General features: G+C 41.4%; 1 protein-coding gene across 1 annotated transcript in view; it reads right to left on the minus strand.

The window, feature by feature from the left end:
* Nucleotides 1–13,766, minus strand: part of EPSTI1 (epithelial stromal interaction 1) — a 51,465-nt gene extending 37,699 nt beyond the window's left edge. Inside the window, exons 1-3 of the mRNA XM_080363187.1 lie at nucleotides 13,537–13,766; nucleotides 3,144–3,202; nucleotides 1,095–1,178 (exon numbers count right to left, since the gene is read on the minus strand). Coding sequence (XP_080219313.1) covers nucleotides 1,095–1,178; nucleotides 3,144–3,202; nucleotides 13,537–13,733 — 340 coding nt within the window. The 5' untranslated portion in view covers nucleotides 13,734–13,766. The remainder of the gene's footprint in view (nucleotides 1–1,094; nucleotides 1,179–3,143; nucleotides 3,203–13,536) is intronic.
* Nucleotides 13,767–23,771: the final 10,005 nt, after the last annotated feature.

Below are 23,771 nucleotides of genomic sequence, written 5' to 3' on the forward strand. Positions count from 1 at the left end.
AGACAACAGTCTGCACTCTGTATCCCAAATTGTCCTACAACAGCCAAGAGAAGGAAGAGGAGCTCTAGTTTTACAAAACTAATAAAGCCATCATTATAATAATTCACATTGTCAGAATGAATTTTGTCTCATTTTTATTAATGCAGTTCCTCAAGGTCATCCCATTTTTGCTGTGCAGTGTCCTCATGTTCTATACAAGTGATGCTTTCAAGTTTTGTCTTGTCAGCAAGTTTCATCAGCTCCCTCCTATTTTTCATGCCAAAGACATTAAAGAAAGATACTAAAACAAGACAAGTCAAAGATTGGTACTTGAAAAGCACTTCTAATGACCTTCCTCCTGCTTCAGCACAACCTGCAGCTCTATCCTCTGTACAGGATTAGGGGTGTATTTGAGCTCTTTTTGGTCTTTTTAATTTTTTAATTAAACTAACTGCTAAATAGCACTAAATTGTAGTGATTACAATTGAGGAGATCCATTACAGTTCCTCTCATCTATTAAAAAAGTTGGCTATCTTATCGAATGCATGAGTTCAGTTTAGTGTGACCTAAGTTCCTGTAGCTTTTTATGCTGTTTTCCATTTACCTATCTTTGTTGTTATTTTTATAAAATTAGCAACACAGAGCCCCACACACATTTAGTGGGCAAATGCCTGAAGCTGCAGGGATTGCTCTTTAGGAGCCAGGCACCAGGAAAGCACAGGTACTGGCCCATAACACAGAGGAGTTTTCTTATGGGTAACTGGAGGATCTCTGACACATGCTGGTCATCTACACACTAATGCAAAGTATGCACCCCCTCATAGACATCAACCACAGACAACGTCACCAGCAGGAGGGATAAACCACCTCCTTTTCCCAAATATTAGTATAGATTTTCTGAACTGATCCTGACAGATTCCTTGGGTAACAATCTACGTTGCTTTGTTTCAGAAACATCTTCATTGCCATGACCACCAATGAGCACAGAGAACAGCAGGCTCATGTTAACCCCTATTGATACTGAATTTCTTTAGTAAGTAGCATGTGAGAAAAAGTAGCATGTGTCCTGGAAAATAAAATTTTGCAATTCAGCATAGCTGGTTTACACGTCTTACCCAGTTTCTGTGGATCCACCTTAACTCGCCCTGGCCTGTGTTCTTCTTTCCACCTCTCCAGGTCATCTAGCTCTTTCTTAGCAACTGTGTAGGTACAAAAAGACACAAATATATGGAAGTTAGAAGCAGTACTAAAAAGCAGGCAGTATCGCTAATTGTATGTAACCATGAAGACCCGACCAAGAACAGATAAATTAGTTATTGAGGGGCGCAGATAACCCCCAGGAGGTTACGCAGTCACTGGAATCACTAGCAAGGTAAACGTTTTGCCTGATGTGGGACTGTACGGTGACCAAACCCCAGGACTCAATCCCAAAAGCAAAAAAAAAACCCACCTAAAAGACTGCTGATGGACTGCTTTTTAACCCCTGGGAACCTGTAGGTAAATACCACAGTATTTACCCCTGCATGTAAAGCAGAAGTTGTTACAATTAAGATGTTGCTGCTGCATGTAGGGAAATGCTTGTAGTATAAGACTCCTCAGCAGGAAAATGAAGAAGTAATTTTCCCTCCCAATCAAATGGTTCCCAAATAAAAACAAGAGGAATGCATGATCCAGCTTCAAAGTAAGACACTTCAACATGGTGTCTGCAACGGAGATGGGTGGCAAGCTCCCAATGTAGTCAGTGGAAGTCTAGTCAAGACAGCCAGGGACACCAGCCACATGCTCTGGGACGGCTGGTTGGTTAAACTGTGCTCTCTCATTGACTGACAGAGGAAAAAACCCAACAGTTCCTTTCATAGCAAGGCCCACAAAGCCTACAAAAAGAGGAGCTGCCTTTTAGAGTAGTATAATATCTCACATGCTCTAAGAACTAATTTCAGGTTTATTGAAACTAACATGAACCATATTTTGTAATTGCAGGCCATGGCTATCAGACACTAACACCAGCTCTCCTCTAAAAAGATAAAGACAGCTCCTGGGCAAGTCTCTAAAGAGGCCCAAATGAGACAGCAGCTTGTTTTTTCACCTTTAAAACAAGCACTTAGGCAGAGAACGGTTTTGGTGAGGCCCTATTTCTGCCAGTATCCAAGGCAGAAATACCTGGTATGCTTCAGACCTTGCACGCTGGTGACACAAAGTGAAAACAAACCTTTACTAGAGCAGCAGCACCTTTGCTGTTAGTGTCAGAATCAGCTCCTCCTTCAAGAAGATGATGGTTTGGTTCAGAAATCCATTTTCTTTCTTGCAACCAAAGGAAACCAAGCTCACATCAGCCTGCTGGTGAAGCATTTCAGCCAAACTCACAATGTTTGAGAATAAAGGATTTAATTGCACTGTTCTTTGAGGGCCTGAAATGTGAGTGCTGACTGACACTCCTTCAGCTTCCATTTCTTTCACAAATAAAGAGCCAGGAGTATAGGACTGCAGTGCTTTTTCAGCCCTGAATACAGAATTTCATGACTGACACTTGCTGTAACTTTGCCAATGAAACCTTTCTGGCATGTGCCTAATCTTTGTGGTGGAGGTTCAGGGTGTTCCTCTCAGCTACTTTCACCAGCAAGACACAAAGTTGTTTTAGATGTTCACTTTTGCATGACCTTTCCCAGCTCCATTAAAAGAGCCCCCTACAATCATTACACGGAGATTCAAGAACCAACAGTGGTTCTAGTTGCTTTGGTCTCCACATGAGAGTATTTTCCAAAATATTTATTATTTATATCTTTTTTCTTCCTCCCCCTAGCCCAGAAAGAGTTCAAATTCTGGTTCTCCAATCTGAATTCAATCCTGTAATAGTGGAATAGAGCTAATTCCAGCTGAGTCTTGTAGAAGCCAGCTTGAACAGCTCCAGCACTGGAATTACCAAAAACCGTTTCCTGAACAAGACTTATTCTGCATGAAGTTTAGTCAGATGAGAAGTTAATCTTAAGAAAAACCTACATAATGATGAATATCACTCACAGAACTGACTTCACTGTCACTGCTGCAGATATAAAAGCATTGTAAAAATGAGGATAAAAGTTGCAAGGGCAGTAAAGCGAGTAAAGTGCACAAACCGCTAAACTTATTCAAGTAGAAATAATGTATTACTGTATTAGATAACTTACTTTGTTGCAACTTGTTTCTTCTGGTTTCATTTGGAGTTATCAAGACATACGGGTTGACACTAAAATGAAAGAAAACACTCTTATTTTTCCTGTCTACAAAAAAACAGGACTAGAAGGGGTCCCTTCATCAGCAAAGTCAGTTTTCTGCTGTTGTGGCAAATAGCTTCATATAAAAATCAGTATTTATTTTGATTCAGCTCTTCAGGAACTTTTGGTAAATAATCTAGAAATACTTATTTTATATGGAGTTGGTGGCAAATAGTGAAGACAAAATTTTCAGAAACTTTTAGCATAGCATTCACTTCTCTTACGCAAGTCTCATTCTAGACTGCTGACCTCAAATCTCAGCCTTTTCAAATCAAATTGCTTCCATGAATCAAAATGCTTCACACAGTAGACTACTTTCACAGCTTGCTCAAGCACAGAGGAGGACCATTGTCTACTGGGAAGAGCACTGGTGCTGGCAGTCCCACCCCATACCTTGAGGGCATGAAGCACTTCATGGATTTAGGCAGTTTTGCCCAAGAGTTGTCCAAGGAGTGTGCAAAATCATTTTGTTTGTGATGGACCCATGTGATTTGCTTGCAGCCTAAGCCTCAGTTTCCTTGTCACAGAATCACAGAATGGTTGGGGTTGGAAGGGACCTACGGACATCATCCAGTCCAAGCCACCTGCTAAAGCAGGTTCACCAGAGCAGATCACACAGGAATGTGTGCAGGCAGGTTTTGAATGTCTCCAGAGAAGGAGACTCCACAGCCTCTCTGGGCAGCCTGTTCCAGTGCTCTGGCACCCTCAAAGTAAAGAAATTTCTCCTCATATTCAGATGGAACTCCTGTGCTTCAGTCTGTGCCCATTGCCTCTCACCCTGTCATTGGGTGCCACTGAAAGGAGTCTGGTCCATCCTCTGACACCCACCCTTGAGATATTTATAAGCACTGATAAGATCCCCTCTCAGACTTCTCTTTTCCAGGCTGAACAGACCCACCTCTCTCAGCCTTGTGTGTGTCAGGCATGGGGAATTCCTGGGGCATATTTATCTTGCTGTCATACCTAAGGAGCAACTCACTGAAGCAGGACAAAGGCCTTGTTTTGCTCAACTTAATTCAAAATGCAGTTGCTGTCTCAAGGAGCTATCAATCTAACGTGACAGCAAAGAAGCAGGACAGGGTTCAGAGTGCATTAGAGACTCAAGGTGATCAAAAGAGTGATGAAAATATGTCAGTTCCACTTGGAGAAAACATAGAGGTTTATCTACATGGTGTATTGTGTGAGTATGAGTCTACACTTCAGCAGGAGCTGAGCCAGGGGGTGAGGTTTACCAGAAATGCACTGAGCAGCAGTTGGCTCTGCACTTCAGATTAAGCTCACGCCTCTCTGCAGCATTTGGAGGGGTTTTATCTGCACGCATGGGGACAAATATTTCATCTGACTTCACTGTGGTGAAGACCCGGGGAGAAGAGCTGAAAACAAAGAATAAAGAGGAGCAAAAGCTGAGTGTCTGAAAAGAAGAAAGGGCCAGAAGGAGTGGCTAGAGGACAAGCCGTGAAGCAGAGGGAGCACAGTTGGCCATGAAAAAGTAATGAGAGAATGAGGCCTGAGACTAAGGCTAAAAAGGGGAATGAAAATCATGCAAAAAGATCAAAGTGCAAAAAGCTGCCTGCTGCCATATCACTGTAATTCAAGGCTTGAGAAGGAAAGTATTTATATCCAGTTACCCCTTTCTCTTTGAAGACTTCGTCTAGGAGGATGTGGATTAATTTATGAGATTAAACTAGTAAAGATAGAGCTGCGAGCTTTAATGGTGCCACTTAATATGATCTTTTTCTTTCCCGGCAGCTTACTCTGGTGCCCATGAGACTGTTCTTCACCTCTCCACCAAATCCCAGACCCTCAAAGGCAGGAGCTAGAGAGCAGTAACCCCCCTCCAGCGTTTGCGGCACAACAGTTACTTAAAAGAAGTTTTGACAACCCATCTTGCTTATGGCATAACATTCCCCATCACTGATGTTTTTTTCAGATTTTTCTTTATTTGACTGAGTAGGAGCATTTACAATTTATCCCAAACTGCCTTTGACAAGCTGCTGTATGGATTATCAGTTTCAATATTTTTTTAGTAGGTTTTGCTTGGCTGTTTCAGATATTAAGATCATATTTCTCTCAAGTTCATACACAAAAATTATTAAGTACCTTTTACACTCCGCTCCTTCTGTCAGTGAAAAAAATGGCTGGAATTGTGAGTTGCCAGACTACATATCTTCCCCCCACAAACATCACCGCATCTCAGACATCCCACTGCTTCACAGCACTAGAGGGCAGGAGAGTTTTTATATCATCTGACATATCTGATGACTTCAGGTTTTGTTTCAAATTAGGAACTGAAAGCATGGACTCCTCCATGTCTGCACATGCATGAGAAATCACAGTATCAAATCCAGCCCTTATGCCTTGAACCATTTCCTCTCTCTGCTTCTGCTTTTTAGCTGGAAGGTTTTGAGTCCGGGAGGCCAGATTGGGGCCACTCTTCTGACATCTGACTGTGGTCATTATCCAGGAGCTCAGAAGGACAGCACATGAAATATAGCCAATATCAATCACTTTATGAAGGGGGTGGAGGTGACACTACACTTAGTACCAGGGAAATCGCTGCTCTGTTTTCCAAAGAGCAGCACAAGAGTCATTGTAGTGAAAAGAATGCTCACTTAAAGGTCAACTTGGTCTCTATGTTATTGAAATAAAGGCAAAGTTAAAGTAAAATTAGGATTTCAAGTCTCCACAGAGGGAGGGAAAGAGAGAACAGGATACCAATTTCTGGTTGTCTTTTATCTAGTGCTTATACTATTATTGAGTTTATCTAACTTTATAGTGCTCACCTTAGTCTCTAGAAAGATAGACATTTAAGAGTGTATCTTTGGGCACTGGGATCAGGGGGAAGGAGGAGTGAGCCCAAGGTAAACTTCTTGTGGGTGGGTGAAAGTCAGGGCGTGAGCTGGTCCTCGCTTTTCCAGCCTACAGCAAGAGTGGAGCCAGACAAGCTCTTGCCTGAGAGACTCCATCTGCCCTACCAGTTCTAATGCTAAAACTAAAATCAACACCTAGCATCCCTCATTTTCTTGAGGTTTTTGGTTTTTTTTTTAAAAAGGAAAGAAACTTAATGCAAAACCCCACCACCAGGTTTCGCCTTGTGTTTTAGCCACTTTGCAGGATATTGCATGTCATTTATTTGTTCAGACAAAACCTCTGATCCAGCAAAGCCTACAAAACCCGCTACAGCCTGTCAATTTAATATTCCAGTCAGTTTCTGAGTTGCCACAGTAGCCATAAGCCTGAAGCAAATTATCCTACTTACCTGGGTAGCAATTAAGGAAATGTGAAGATCTGAAGCTATCAGCGATGTGCAGACCTTTTGTACTTTATACCAATAAACGAAGTACTTCAAAATCCACAACCAAAAAAGATGATAAAGAATTTAACTTCTCAGCTTCACTAATAATGATTCTTATTGTTACATGGCTTAAGCCTACCTTTGAGGTAGGATTGTTTTATAAATAAAAATACAGAAGTCACTGGAGGAGGCAGGACAAATTACTTATCCAGGTTACAGCTCTTCAAAATAGAGAAACAAATAGTTTTCTACCTTTATAGATCATATTAATCTTGATGAGACTTTTTTCAGTTTGCCTCCACAGAAAATGGAAATGTATTGACTAATTACACAGAACATGCAGATATTAACATGAAAAATAAAGTTATAATCCAATCAGAGAAAGTATCTGTATTTAAATAAAGACAAAAAGCAACCTCATATTATTTTTTTTAAACATATAGACATAAAATACCACAGTAGTGGAGAGAGAAATACCTAGATAAGATAGGAGAGACATACACTGCAGTCATAGAAAAATCTGCAACGGTAGTCTACAGCTTGAATGATCAGCAACATAGAGAACACCATGCCTGCAATCTTAAATTTTTAAGCTTGTGTGTAACTCTGCTCATTTAACTAGCACTGTTCAAGGACACATTTCCAATGCTTTCAGAGTACAGACCAGATAAACCTTTGTCCTACTTTCTTTTTGGTTTGTATAAAATAGTTTATTTCTAAAACTGAATAAATATAGGATAACTGCTGTTCAGCAATGAAGTTTTTTGCAGAGCTATGCCCTTCAGTTTTTCCTCAAACCTACTTCAGCTGTCTACCACTGGGAAGCCTTCCAAATGAAGTGTGAAATAGTCTAAAGAGTTACAAAAGTAATGGTTGTTATAAACTATTTCCAGTTCCACCGTGTTTTATACTGCTGGTGCATCGGTACATGAATGCCACAAAGCTCAAAGCTAAATATTTTGCTCTGCCAGGCAACGTGCTCTCTGTAAAAGACAGAAACCAAGGAGAATGCAATTGGAGAGCAAAACAATTGACTAAGGAATGGGAAAAAGAACTGGGCAGGTTCAGTATGAAGGAAGGACTCCATAGAAAGGAAATCAATCAGTAATCAATGAAGACATAAGCACGAGAAAAAAATGCGCACACACACAGATACGTATTTGCACACATGCTTATGTGCACACCAGTGAGCATGTGCATGCATATATTAAGCAAAGAGAGAAAAATAAGTACTTTTTATATATATGTACAACTTAAATGGGAAGATATAGGTAAAATACCGCATTCAATAATATATTAAGACTGAATTTAAAAGAGAAAAAAAAGCAAACTGCCAAAGACAATTTCTGAATCTCCTTCAAAGACATGCTGAGCTGAACTTTGCATTAAATTATCCAGAACTGTTTCAAGAGTGGTCAAGTCTACGTGACCACAGTATTGTTTTCACCAAGGCTCCCATGACTGATGCAGCAGCCATATGCTGCTAAGCACCATGGAAGGCTACAAGATGCCAAATCCCAGCAAGCAGACCACTGTCCTGTAGGTATCACTATTTTGCAATGCACCCATGGCCAAATGCTAACAGTCACTGACAGCCACAGTTCTAGACCTCACTTGAGCAATACGCTCCATGCCCCAGCAGTGCCATAGGCAGAACCCTGGGAGGGTGTTCAAAGCTTGCGTGCAGGCTTGGAGCTCTGGCTTTCCATCTTTATCAGCAACAGCATCTTATCAGTTTACAGCTCAGAGACATAAGTGAATTACTGGCACTTAATATCATACACTGTCAGATTCACCCTAGCTGCACGCACGTTCTTAACACAAGAGGCAGAAAATAAACTGCGTTAGCAGAACACATTTATCATAAAAAGTCTACGTTCGAGGTCTTTGTCTTGTGTTTGCTGCAGGCTAGCAGTGCACTTGATTATCACAGTTCAGCTGATGTCTGGAAGCTTATTAAGCCAGGATAACTCACTTCTGTGTCTGGCTCCCCTGGTTAGCTAAAGCATTCATTAAAATGGGCAATATTTTTGCCATAGTGAGGCCTTGGGATAAAACAGAGTTAAAACCTGCAGAAGTGAACTTGCACAGGGAAAGAGCAAGAAGGAAAACAGCAGCAGAAAGAGAACCACGAGAAGGGCTGAGTCAGAGACAAGCAGGAAAACAACCAGATCTCAATTCTCCAGTACCCACAAGCTCATAGAGAAATTCCTGAAGTTAAAATTTGGTTCGAAGAGAAAAACTGAAACTCAGAACTGAATTTCCAGGAGTTAAGATGAGGCTTGGATTCAGGAGCTTGGTTTGGGCTCAGTGGGTGATAGCACAGTGGTAAGAACAGCAGGCACTTCAACCTGCACCCTACTTGGTGCAGTAAACACATCAGTGCTGGAAGATGATCTCAACCACGCTCTAAACCTTCAGGGAAATTGCCACAGTGACAGATCAAACCAGGGAGCCAAAGGGGTAGCTCTCAGCCCAAACTCAGCTCACAGAACAACTTTCTCTCTTCCTTGAAAATGCTAATGTGCCATTAGTCAGCATACACTCGTAGGCTGACTACACCAACAGGAGAGAGTTTGCTGTGGCAATGTGGTAGACTAACATCAGACCCCTAGGCTGCCCAGGGAGGTGTCACAGCCCCAGGCCTGTCAATATTCAAGAAGAGACTGGACAACGCCCTCAAACACATGGTGTGAACTGTGGGGTTGTCCTGTGCAGGGACAGGAGTTGGACACGATAATCCTCGTGGGTCGCTTCCAACTCAGGACATTTTATGATTCTATGACCCAGCAAAGTCTATGAAGTCAGCTACAGCCGTGTTTGTTCTGTCCCCAGGTCCCAAAGCAGTTCGGTTACCTCAGCACAGCACAGTGCCAGAGATGCAGTGAGCATGCCAGAGCCAGCTGGAGCACCTGGCAAACGCCAGCCATGAGGAGCACAAAGCATCCATACATTGGACAGGCCAGGCACTGGGCTTGGCAACACCAGCACAGAGCCCAGCCACCCCCCGCAGAGGCGTCCGTGTGTTGTGAGTAAGGCTTGCCAGCATGCCTGGAGAGCTGAGCAGGTCAGAGGCTGTATCACAGGAAGATTAAGACCTAAACTGGTGGCATATTCATTTCTGCTTCTCCCGCTTTGTTTTCAACAACATATTTTCTCCTCCTCCTCTGCCTCTGCACCACAGTATTTGTTGTCCTTTTATTGCCCCTGCTCACAGTATCCTCCAATATGTTCCTTATTGTCTCACCACAGCTCCTCACCACACTATGCATCAAGGGAACATGTTGGGTCTTGTGCAAACCAAGTTCTTCTAAGAAAGCTTTCTAACACAGCAGTTAAAAGGAGCTCCTTTCCCCCCCACACACATTGCGAGGAACACAGCAACCCCATCATCCAGCCTAACAGAAATCTTAGTGCATGGTTATCCTCTGACACAGACCCTGCCACCAAACACTCAGCTGGAGATAAGACTGGCTTCTGACCACATCGAAGTCAGGCATCTCTGAATCGCCCCACTGGGCTGTTAATGATTAGTCCATCAGCCTGAAAGAGAGAGCTGGGAGATTTCTCCTCTGCAGCAAATGCAGAACTGAACGCTAAACAGACTGCCTGTAATTCAGATTGCCCTTCTAGCACTTCCACCAGTTGCAGAACAGTGGGCAAAACAAGCCTTTAGCTAAGCATCTGCCTCCAGTTTCATATACTGATAAGGTGTTTTTAAAGAGAAATTTCAGATTGTGAAGAAAAAAAAAAAGTAAAATTTTCAGAACAGCTAAGTATACTGTACTAGCAAAATTTGAGATGTCTTACAACATTATAGTTTTGGTCATTTTTAGTTGTTTGTTTTTTTTTTTTTTTAATTCAGGCTGAAGATTGGAAAAGGAAGGAAAGAAAGCCCTGACAGATTTGGCTCCTGCAGTCAAAGAATACAATTTTGCAAGCCAAGCATTCTAGTAGCTCTGCTAACACACAGAACGATGAGGGACTGTTACCAGCTGTGCGACAATATATCTTCAGATTTTCTGATTTTGATTTTTTTTTAATGGATTTTACCAGAACCAATATTATTCTTGCCAGCTTTAAAGGTGCCAAGGACAGATGGCTGACTGGGGCCAGCGTTTTCTTTTTCAGGCACCAGCTATAGTTTAGCCTCTAATTTCCTCCACCTTTTCTTCCGTATAGACTTTTGTCTCTGAATAGACACGAACAGGGGCAATTTGGGAATCCACTTTCTACAAGCTAATTTCATGGCACTTAGCAGACAAAGTGAAGTAACTTAAATGCAAGCTTATTATTATAAGCAGTTTCAAGCACCTGTCACCCTGATGATTTTTTTCTCCATTGCCTGAAACCACATCCTATATATAACTGAAGGGGGATGTGTAAAGCTTCATTTCAATTTTGCATTTGAACAAGTATTCTTCTTAACTTAATTAGGGCCATTTTATTATCACTTCTCAGCTTTGACATATCATATAAGGGTTTTCCCAAAGCAAGAGAAAAATTACTCTCTCATACCAGTTGCCCACTTTGTACTTTTTAATAGTCAAGTTTAAATATTGATTAGTGGATGAGGCTACAACATGACACATCCCACATGTATTTTATGTGCCCAGTCTCCATGAAAAGTCACCTGATCCCACCTTAAGAAGCTGCTAAGGTGTTTTCCCACTCCCAATTTCTCCAAAGTGCAGCCCAAAGACTGAGAGTTTGTGTGGAAATAACTCAGTCACATACTCAGAGACTTCAACAGAGATTCCAACTCCTGCTTTACTGGCAGAAAACCATATCCTGGCTATTTCCAGAAAACAGCAAGCAGCAAACAAGTTGGAACAGAGCCACTCCTTGGCACATAGGTATCCTACTCAGGCCCCTCATGTTCCCTCTGCTACAAATACTTCTGAAAGCCTTCTGTGTGTTTTTTTTCTTCTAGTGATGGTCTATGCCTTTAGCTCTCTCACAACTGCTCTGTTCAACCCTTGGTTATCCCAGAGCCTGAAAATGTGGGCTATTCTGAGGATGTCATAATATTTTAGTTTTAAAGAACGTGTTCAAAAGGACTGATGGCCAAAAGGTCGTGTCAGCTTTATCACTGCTGAAATGTGACTTGATCTGAGACCTTTCTTGAAAGGTAACTTGAAATGACAGAACAAAGATCTAACAATGAATGCAACAATTAACTTTTGTTTTAAGAATAAAAATCTCCTCTGCTTTAGCATTTCAGATACCTTCTACCATTTTAATCAGGATTAGTTAAGGAAATCACAGTTTAAGTGGCTTCCTCTTCAAACTGATAGTTAGCATCTGCCTTCTGGAGAAATGGGAGCAAACCCCAATTTTGTTCACTTATCTTTTGAGTATTGGTTTCCCATTCATATTACATGGTTGGTTTGAACCTGCTTTTCCTTCATTCCTCCTTCACATAACTACATGCTACTACAGACTTCAATTTGCACACTCCAGGCTTAGGAATGAATTCTTTGTTATAGCTTTATGCAGACACAGAGACAATTTCATATCGCATAGCAAAAAATACTAAGCACACAGTCCCTGCAGAAGATACACAACAGCTTTCTGTCTGCAAGCATCATCTAAGATGAAAAAGGGAACAGGGCTTTAATTTATTCTTCCGAGTTTTATGGGGGATCCTACCATCTGGTCAGAATCTGTGTAGATATATTTGCTCTAGTCTTAAATTCCACAAGGAGCTTTGGTTAACCAACTGATTAAGTATTTACCTAAACTATACCAAGGTGACTAAATCTGGGGAAAGGCAGTTATACTTACGGGAAAACTCCCACTATTCCCCCTACCAAAAAAAAAAAAATAGGCAAGAAAATGCACATAGCACAAACATGACAACTAACAAGGGCTGTTCCTGCTGTACTGTGGATATATGCCAGTGTGAGGGCAGGCAAGACAGACGGCCTTTCATGTTTGGAAGTGGCAGAAAATAAACGTCAACTGTAACTCGAGAATGGTTGTTTGCTCTCCTGAGAGTAAGTCATTAAAATGCTGTCAGATTTCAAAGCTACGCAGCTCTTAGTAGTCCATGGATCATTACTACCTAGTAGGCAAGCATTCATGGGTTACAGCAGAAAGCTGCTGGTCGCTGCTTGTGACCACCTCTTTCACAGCGTGGCTCCACCTTCTTCATCCAGAAAGAAGGGAAAGGGAACTGAAACAGCCTTCAGCTTCTGTCAGCTGAGCTTTGACAGGCAGGGAAAGAACAGGCAAAGCTAAGCAAACTCAGCACAAAATAATAATAGCATTACATGCACTGTTACTAACAGCTCAGAAAAAGCATATTTGGGGAAAGACACTGTAAACAATTCCCTTTGGTCAGCTATGCATATATGTATTAAGCACACGTGCATAAAATACACCCACATTACTGTCAGTTTCTAGTCTGTGTTATATCTGCAAACTAGAGCTTATACAAGCCATCTAAGCATTGTCACTGGACAACCACAGATGTATGGAGCATAGATCCCAACAAAGCATAAAATGAAACAAAGGGCTGAAGCTTTGGCTTTATTTTTGTCAGAATAAGGTTGTTAGAAGCTGTTCTGTGTCCTGGACTGCATTCAGATCAGTGCTGAAATGCAGTCTATATCCATTTCTTAAGTCAAAGGATGTATTTTTAGACTTTCCAATACGAAATATTAGGAGACAGAAAACAGGGAGCTAAAATAGGATTTGAAATTTCATTTTGGAAAAAGATGCCAAGAAACCAAAACTATATATAGCAATATCAAATGTAGAGAAGTGGCCACTGCTATCACACGAGGTATAAGCTGCACCACCACAAAGCCTGTCAGAAGAACTCAAGTCCCATGTAGGACGTGTCATTCATAGGTAGGTTTCAGGCTGACTGCAGGTGGCCCTGAGAGGACAAGCTTCTTGTGTGCCCAGTCCCTTTCACAATCTCTCTATAAAATATTTCTGTGCACACCTCAAGGTGGAGAACAAAAACCCAACACCATCTCAGCCAAACTCCTTGCTACTTACTACTGCTCTTGCTGTTGTCGGTAGGCTGATTCTTGGTTGCTTTTCTCCTCTTTAGATGCTATCAGCTTCTGAGGGTTTTCAGCTTCCTCTCTTGTACTGTTGCCATCCCGGAGGTAACCTTGAGAGGAAAATGGGGTACTGGAGGCAGCAGCCGTCCTGTACCTGCTGCCTTCCCTCCATCCTTCAAACCCAGACATTGTTTCAGGAGTACCTTGCCTTGTTCAGCAAGGAGTATTGCAGCTAGGGCTAGGGAAACCCGCAAAACTTGGAGTTTCAGTTTCAATTCCCTATAAGACCCACCCCCAGCTGGACTCTCAGCTGTAACACATACAAATCCATGCACTGCTGAGTCATCCTCCAGCTGAAGCTCGCCTTGGTCATCTCAACCACAGCACCCAAGCAGGCTGGAGTCATAGGGTGACAGCAGAGCTGATCTGTACTAATAAAACAGTCAACAACACTTCATGCAGTCTTGGAATAGACTTCTCAGCATAAACACACTGAGGTCTGGCTGAAAACAACATTTCTGACAATTTTTCACCCCAGCACTTCAAATTTGCCTATGAAAGAGGGAGATAAACTCTAGGGGTTTTGCTCCTTTCCATTTTGCAGGTGTGTACAAAGAAAGATGAAAGTGAAACTAAAAACTGATGCTCAGATAAATCCTAAGGCAGTGATCCTACACAACTCAATTCTGCCTTTCAATTCTGCTCAATCAGAAAACTTTTTTACTTTGACTTTACTACTTCAGTGTGAGGAATAGAGGATAAAATCTTAGGTGAAAATGCAGATAACTTCAGTGAGCACACCTGATCAGTGGTACTGTATCTATCTGATGAGGTATTATGGCATCTGAAGGGCTGGGGAAAACTAGCAGCCTTCTTGGTATCATTGATAAAACAAAGATGTTAGGCAGCTCCTAACCCAAGAAAAAAATAACTGGTAATGCTGCCCAAGCTTTATGTAGCAGAGCTCTGAAAATGCATCTCCACACCTGCACATCCTGTCACTTTCTGTCCTCAGCTGCTCAAGGTGCACCAAAACCACTTTGCTGAAGGAATGATTTCGTGGCTAGGTTTCTTGACTGCTCAGACTCTCTAGGTTTTACAGCCTACATGTGCTGGGAAAGCAGCAAAATAAAATGCCACTTGGACAGCCACAGGCTGACTGGTGTTGGTGATGCTCCTTGAGGTGGAGCCCATCTATGGGACCACATCACCAGCAGGACACTTCCCAGAGCTGCCACATCCAGCACTGTGTATCTCCTATGGCTTCCCGATGAAGGTCCATCCCTTCCACTGCCCCTACTAACAACTGGGATGATCGTCATTTGTACACAAACCATTCTAGAGAGACTCTGGAGTGCAATGGTGCTCTTTTGCAAAGGGATGAGTGGGTGCACAGTCCCTTGCACCCTACCCAGAACTGTCTCACTGTTGGGCCATGATGGGTCTAGCCTGGTCTGTGAACCCACAGAAACACTGTGGGAAAGCCCAGCATGGTCACTTCTCAGAGATACATAGCCACTCAGAGGTGGCTGGCAGCATTACCACTTCCTGCCTTCTACCAAGACCTGATCTTTCTAATCCAAATCACTCCAAGACCTGATCCTTCTAATCCAAATCACTCCTGAGATAACAATGCAGCATGCATTGAGACATATGCAGAAGCCATCCCAGGCTAGCAGTAGCCTGTCCTTTTCATTTCTTGGAAGATGAATTAGTCTCTGGGACAGTCTCTAAGGAGGTGTCTCAGCTAGGGGAAAACGGATGTCAATTGTCTTTTAGCTGCCTGTACAATTAACCACAGTGGTTACTCACAAAGCCCCTGCCTTGGTTCAGACACTGCCCAGGACACCTGAGCAGGCTACAGTCCTCTTTGTCCCATGTTGTTTAAAGCCATATGCTTTTGGCAAAGGAGCATGTCTAGGCTGTAAGACATTGCTGGTCATAGCTCCGAGGCAACTCTTGATGTTGCCAACAGCCAATATAGGCAGTTTCTTGTCTCCAAGTGTCTGGGCAAGAGTGTCTCCTATGCCAGGCAGCATCAGGACCTGCTAAAAGAGCAAAGGGCCTCACAGCCTTGAAGGAGATGTGTGGGTTTATTCTTTACCCCTGGTCTCTGTGGAGAACACAGACATTTAGTCCTGAATAGTGATTGGCCCCTTACCAGAAATCAAATGCATGGAACTTCACAATCTGAGTCATGGCCCAAGTTCTCCAAGGCGGTGTTTGGGTTGGCCAGAAGGCTTGAGGCTTGCTGTCCTGCTTCATGTGAGCTGCCAGGCACAGCTAAAGGCAGGTCCTGGGGAAGACCTCCTAAACCAGGTTCCACCTCCTCTTCAGAAATTCACAAATATGCATATATATGTATATATATACATATATATATATATATAAAAAAGTCATGCAAGGTGCTGGCAAGTGAAAGTAAGCATTAGGCTTAGTCCTCTAGGTAGGACTGTGGGCTAAACACATGAGGTGTAGAGAGATTAGAAGCAGCACAAAATGATAGCAAAGTCATGTCTGAGGACTGCAAAGATTTGTGGGATAACAGCTGTGTCTACAGGCACATCTTCAACATCTGGATTCTTCTTAACCCATACAGATTGATGTCTTAATAACCGAAATTTAATTAAGAAAATTGATTATAATTAATGTGGCTGCTGCTGCTGTATCTTTAGTTCCACATTGTTATGTGAAATTCAGATATAATATCTGCTTCCTGATGAAATGCAGAAAATTTCAGCTGCAAAAAGTAACTGTAGAATCTAAGTAGTTTTCATCTATATTGCTTAAAAAAAAGAGAGATGTAAAATTAACCTGAGCACTAGAAGCTCAGTTGCTTACATCACTTCAATGCTAGTTTATTTCTTAGCTCTCTTCTGGACAATCCAAACTACCTTCCTGCAGAACAGTATCCAGGCCTGGCTCTGAGCATGGTTCATACCAGATATGACCTCCGAAAGTCACTATGGATATGACTGCACTAGGTTTAGTTTCCTCCACCGTAAACAGCCCTCCAACAGTGTCCCAGCAATCTCTGCATCTCCAACATATCCAATGTGCCTGTGTTGTACTACACAGTATGTCAGTCATCAGCCCTTCAGTGTCATGCTACTAAAACACAACTTTTGATGGGCTACAACACATCCCTTATCACAGTATCACAGTATCACAGTATGTTTGGGATTGGAAGGGACCTCAAAAGATCATCTAGTCCAATCCCCCTGCTGGAGCAGGAACGCCTAGGTGAGGTTGCACAGGAACATGTCCAGGTGGGTCCTGAATGTCTCCAGAGAAGGAGACTCCACAACCCCCCTGGGCAGCCTGTTCCAGTGCTCTGGTACCCTTACTGAGAAGAAGTTTTTTCTCAAATTTAAGGGGAACCTCTTGTGTTCCAGTTTGATCCCATTGCCCCTTGTCCTATCATTGTTTGCCAACGAGAAGAGCCTGGCTCCATCCTCATGGCACTCACCCTTTATATATTTATAAACATTAATAAGGTCACCTCTCAGTCTCCTCTTCTCCAAACTAAAGAGACCCAGCTCCCTCAGCCTTTCCTCATAAGGGAGGTGCTCCACTCCCTTAATCATCTTGGTTGCCCTACGCTGGACCCTCTCCAGCAGTTCCCTGTCCTTCTTGAACTGAGGGGCCCAGAACTGGACACAATATTCCAGATGGGGTCTCACCAGGGCAGAGTAGAGGGGAAGGAGGAATTGTATTACTTCAGACACATTGAGCTGAAATATTACCCAAAATAACAACAAGTAATTAAGTTTCGAAGTGATAGCAGTAACACCTGAGGCTCTCAGGACACTTGGAGCATAAGTGATATGTAGGAATGACATGCATGTTGCCTCCACTAGGCTCCCCCTAGCCACTTAGGCTCCTCCTAGCCTAGTAGAGGCTAGTCTTAGGCAGCATACATGTGAGTAAGTCTGTGTTAACGGGATCTAGGACAAAGAATCAGTCTCTGGTCCCATTTTATTTGGCATTGTAGATGCTAAATAGATGCTAAAGAGTCTGAGCTTCCTAAGTATCAGAATGCCAATGTATTCAGCCCCTTGAAAAATGCAAACCCTCACCAAATCTCAACCCTTCCCAAGTCCTTCATGAGAGTTTTGACTCAGTACTTACATTTTGCTAGACCCACCAAATACTGGCTGCCTATTCTATCTGACGGTTTATATTTATAGTTGTCTTACACCCCTAACCAGGTCAGATGCTGTGGTGCATTTGCCTTTGCTAGCAGGCAAGTACCCACACAGCTGGTGGCTCCCTCCCTCCCTCCCTGCCAGTGGGATATGGGATAAAACAGGAAAAGTAGTGAGAAAAATAATCTGTCAAAATAAAGCTTTTTTTTGCCTGTAAAGCTGTTGCCTCTAGCTATTAACTTTTTGGGTTTTTTGCTTTGTTTTTCTGTGGGAGGAAAGTCCTCAATAGAAAATGATATTTCTTTTGCTTTGAGAAAATCCTTCAGTGGACATATAAAATATTAAGAATCACCATATTCCCTCCCTCACCTGTGTTTTTGATGAAATTACAGCAATAAAACAAAATAACTTCTGTAGAGAAACATTCTATTCTGAATCTTTATTTCCAACTCTGCAGCACCATGAACTATACCAAAAATGAGAGATAGCAGAGATCCTTTCTCACTTCAAAGGATACTCAGAGTCCTGGTCAGCCACCTCATCCTTTCTTTGGGAACATCAGATGAGATATAATGATCTTCTACAAAACCAATAGTATTTAAAAGGAGAAAGAAAATAAGTCTTTAAAACAATGGCATGTCCCCTGCCTCTCCTTCCCTGAAAACACCTTCATTCATTCTTCATTATTTCACTGTTGGTTTATGGATTTTGAGGTTTTGCATTTTTAAGTTTTTTACACAACCACAGACACTTTTCATTAAAAGCTAAGATTTTCATTTAATCCAAGGAGACTAGAAGCCTAAAGCCCGAAGAAAAGCATCAAACTGCAGGAGACTTTTGAGAAAGACAGCCAAGACAGCCTAGATTTCCTACAGCGTACTCTCGTTTTTTCCCAGGAGCCAGAAAATGGCATCAGACAGCCTTGACTGCTGGAGAACTGCTTTTTCCTTTGCCGTCAGCTAAAATACTTAGTCCTACAGCTGAGCATGATGCTCAAGGGCTCACATACATAGTTTTTTCCCTGGATATTTTAGCTAACCAGGTAAGACAGACAGCTGAATACACTACAGAGCATATGCATGTAATTAATCATTGGGAACATCTCCCTCTATTTTAGGGCACTGACAAAGGATGTCAAATATACCTAGAAACACATCTATAACTAGTGCTGGTTTTATATCATCATGGCAAAGTGAAAATGGAATTTTTAAAGATGCATTTTACTTTACCAAGGCTTTTTCTGGCTGAGTACTCTAGTCTGCCATACAATTAGTTGTGAATGGAAAACCTTAAGTTGGACAATGCAGAAATGCTCAGCTCTACTTTTAAAATGCTTGTTCTGAAACATGTCTATGGCAAGTAAAATATTTAATCTCACTGTAGACCAAGCCCACAAAACATTAATATGAACAAAAGCTGTAGTATCACTTTTAGATTTGCTCACTTCACATAAAAGGTTTTCTTAAGAGCAAGATTGCTCTGTTGTGAGGACAGTGCATTCTGCAGGGCTGATTGCACTAATTGCTACAGCTCAGGATGCTGAAGAAAATAATATTCCCTGCTCCCTGGGAAGGTAGTCCCAGAAAGAGGGCAAAATGTCAACATCTGGCCAAGATTTACCCTTGTTTAGATTTAGGACTAGAATTTTTCAGGCTCAGCAGAAAGAATGCCATTAGTTTTGACAATTGCGTGTGTGTGTCCGTGTTGGGTAATCTATTTAGGAGATGTAAAAATGCTGCACGCACTTTCCATTTTATTCCAAAAAGCCAAAATTGACGGTACTTGTCAAAAACTATCATCTTCCACTTTCAAAAAGAAAATTGACCCTCACTTTCTCTGCAGTATCCTTCAGCATTAGAGCAGGTCCACCTCTCCTTTAGCTAATACTACTTCAGTAAAAGGAAGTCGAGATTGAAAATATAATCGATCTGATGTCCAGAACTTGGTATATTGAGGTCCTGAAGTAGTGCCTGAAAATTATTGCTAAATTTTAGTAGTATTCTTCTGTCTGGAGAGTGCTATGCATATCTATATTGCCATATAGATAATACTACACAATAAAGCAGGGCTATTTTAAAGGTCTAATACTATAAAACCAATCAGGACTACCAAATAATGTTTTATACTATTAAAAATGCCTGCAACAAATCCATTGGAAAAGACAGTTGCAAATTAACTGGTAAACCACACAAATGCTATCAGAAAGAAAGAATTCTTACAGGTATTGTTCCACCATTGTATCCAGAAAGAAAAAGTCCTTGAGAAGTTTTACAATATTAAAATAATATTTGTAAAATTCCCAAGTATATCTTTTTCTTAACAATTTTTAAAGCAGATAAGATTTACTTGTGCATAAATTATTTCACCTCTCTTATTCACAAAAGATACCCGAGGGTCTCGCCATATATACCATCTTCAAGGAATTTGTACTCTTGTAATTCCTGAAGGCCATGATTAGTTCCAGCTTAGGATTTTCTATAGTATACTTCCTTGTGGTACCTAGTCAACCGAAGGTGTCATACAGACAATTATCACAGTATCTACAAAAAACATTACATTCTTTATTGTTTAATGTTTCAGAATATGTTACTTAAAGAAACTAGTAGAAGTCTACTGCTCATGCCTCTTTTTGCTTTTATAGTATATTGCGGTAATTAAAGAAACATACAAATGCTTTTAGGAGCAATGAATTCTTCCAGCCTCTAATCCTGGTGCAGTGGCTGGGAAGATCTATTCTTTACTCATTTGTATGCACATGACAATTCGGCAAGGCTCAAGTACTGACTCTAACAATTTTATATTATACGCCTTATGATTTCCTTGATAATTCTCCATTATTATACATTCTTCTCTGCCTGACCTCAGAAACTTTAATCTTTGCCATGAAACTCTAGTCCCTGCCATTCTAATGCCATTGGTCAGGTGCTACACTTACAGGTATGTTGGAAATTCTCAGTGGTAAAGGGTAAATCCAAAAGGCCTCCCCCCTTCTGGTTATCAATTTCACAAGCTTTAATCTGGTATCTGTTTCTAGATTCTCCTTCATTCCTGACAGAGATTATTGCCAGCATTGATCCTGACAGCAACATGGAATATTGTACCACAGTCTGTTTAGGAAAGTCATTTACAGGAAAAGTATGCAGACAATTAACTTAAATGGCATAACAAATACGGACAACATTGCTACACATTAATAGTGACAATATGCTGGAACATACCAGTGTTTAGGATTAAATTAAAATAGTAATGGACAGATTGTCTCTACCAGTTCCATCCTGCGTCTAGCGTAGCACACAGCTGTGCCATGCTGAGAGGAGCTTCGGGAGAGAACTGTCACCAAAGACCAGCTGCTTTCGTTCCTCCCCTCCCTAATTCCATGGCAAACAACCTACAGTCCTTCACTTCCAGCAAAAGATCTCTTCTCCTTGTGTTCATTATCTTCCTGAGTCTCACTGTCCAGAAAGCGGTACCAGTAGCATAGTTGGTAATATGAGGATGACATTCAGAGCAATGCTTTTTCTCTCAGACCTCACCTAGATGTATTTGGATGGACCATAGCATGACCCAGTGTCTTTAAGGGTCAAATTTTGCTACTCTTACATGTTTCCTGAGTGGTTTGATGATAACTGCCTTGAAAAGGTGATCAAGGAGTTGAGAAGGGGACATGCTCTTCTGGATCTGATACTTACAAATGAGGAAGAGGTTGACTGCAGTGACTACAAAACAGTAGAATCAAGGCAAAATAGCAGAATTACAACCCTAGACTTAATGAGAACAGACCTGTTCAATGGCCACAGGGATCAGCTTGGAGGGATCACAGGGGATACAGTACTAAAGAGGAGTCTGGGAGAGCTACTTGATTTTCAAGGATCCCTAACTAAAAGCTTATGAGCAGGAGGAAGTGAAACGAGAGTGGCAGGAAGCCTGCGTGGATGAACAAACTGCTCTCGACTAAACTCAAATATAAAAAGGAAGGGTACAAGAGATTGGAGTAGAAGCAGGTGACCCAGGAAGAATATACAAGACACTCTCTGAACGTGTCTTAGGGAGGATAAACTTCTTCACAGTGAGGGTGCCAGAGCACAGGAACAGGCTGCCCAGAGAGGCTGTGGAGTCTCCTCTCTGGAGACATTCAAAACCCACTTGGACACATTCCTGTGTGATCTGCTCTGAGTGAACCTGCTTTAGCAGGTGAGTTGGACTAGATGATCTCCAGAGGTCACTTCCAACCCCAGCCATTCTGTGATCGGGGGAAATACAGATTGTTCAGCCTCACCTTGATCCCAGGGAAGGTGGTGAAGCAAAGAATTCCTGGTGGACAAGTTGACGGGAAGCCAGCAAAACATTTGGGATTCCTCACCCTCCTGTATTTCACATAGATTTTATATGATACCACTTAGACAGATTTTGTAAATTATGGTTGTATATTTGGATATTAGAGAAATTCTTCTAAACTACTTTGGGTTTTGGTGATCTAGAATTGCAAAGCACTGTTAAAGTTCATTATTGTTGATTTTTGTCCACTGAGTCTTTCAAGTTTTCAAAGTAATGCAGCTGTTCTTGTTTAGAGCCACTCACGTGTATTTCCTATAGCTGCCTGGCCAAACACACATGATGGCTAAAATCAGTAACTCTAATTTGCTTTACTGTCCCATTGGACTCAAGGATGCTACCTTTATGAGAAGGTGCTTTTCAATATGAGTAAATGTTGCAGCAGCTGGAAAAAACTGATATTATTTTTGGCAGTCTTTCACTTCATCCATTCGCCTCTTACTTTCTCCTAGTCTCATTTTTTTTTGGCTTCTTTTTATTTCTTGTCATTTTAGTTTTCTCCCCCAAACAAACACAATATTTCTTCTCTTATGGCCAATTATCTTTTAACAGAGAGCATTACGTCAGCAGGACAAGACCTAGATTTTTTTTTAAACAAGTTGCAATAAAACGCAGAAGAGGGAAGTTAAGGAAAAAACGCTAAATTCCAATACTTTCAATTTATTATTTTTTTAAACTGAGTTTGCTAATCAAAAGTAGTGACATGCTATTCTGCATTACTTCTGTGCAAATTAATGAACAGAAAATGATTGAGGACATTTGTATAGATTTCAAAATAGGTTTTATGATTACAAGAAATTCAATTTCACTGAAGGTTTAAATAATTAATCATATATGATAGTACATGTTCAATGAAGAAGTTAAAAGGAATGCATTTCTTCCCAAATGGACCATCATACAACTTCCAATGACTTCTGTGCTGTGGAAAGTTAAATTTATACATCTGTCTGAGCTAATGAAATGCTATGTATGGTCAACTTGGCTTTATGGTTCATAGAAGCTGTAATTTAAAAAGATACTTGAGATGAATTAAAGCAGTTGTCTTGTGGTGTTACAGGATTGATGAGTATCAATCAGATATACAAAACCATGGTATGTGCTCCAAACGTTTCCTCAGAAGACCAATTGTTGTTTGAAATAGGAGATAAAAAGAGAAAGCCTCCTTGTTGAGTCACACCACTTAGCATCTGCAGACAATTTGACTCCATTACCAGTACTGCCCCATAGGAAAGAAAACCAGCATATAGGCAAAAGAAGAGCTGTTATGCTGTGGTACTGAATTAAGAATGAACATTTCACATTTTGTGGTACAGGACTAATTGTGGTTGAGACATTCTCCATATGAGGTACCACTTCAAGATTTTCAGAGGGTGAAGTATGATCCCGAGTGTCAGCATTTTCCAGAAATTATAAATATACTCAAACATATGCAGACATCCAACTAAGGTGCAAACATATAAATATCAAAAAGCTTTTTTAATTATTTTGCTGCTTTTTTTTCCCAGATGAATTTCCCTTTATCCCTTCCATGTTTTCCCTCTTCTACTATTCAGAAGATGCACATGAATAATTTGTGTTGCCTTTCCTTCTCTCAAGTGCTTTCTCTCCTTCTTCTTATCACAGAATCACAGAATGTCAGGGATCGGAAGGGACCGCCAAAGATCATCCAGTCCAATCCCCCTGCTGGAGCAGGAACACCCAGATGAGGTTACACAGGAAGGTGTCCAGGCGGGTTTTGAATGTCTGC

The sequence above is a fragment of the Nesoenas mayeri genome, assembly GCF_963082525.1.
Source record: "Nesoenas mayeri genome assembly, chromosome: 1".
NCBI lineage: Eukaryota > Metazoa > Chordata > Aves > Columbiformes > Columbidae > Nesoenas > Nesoenas mayeri.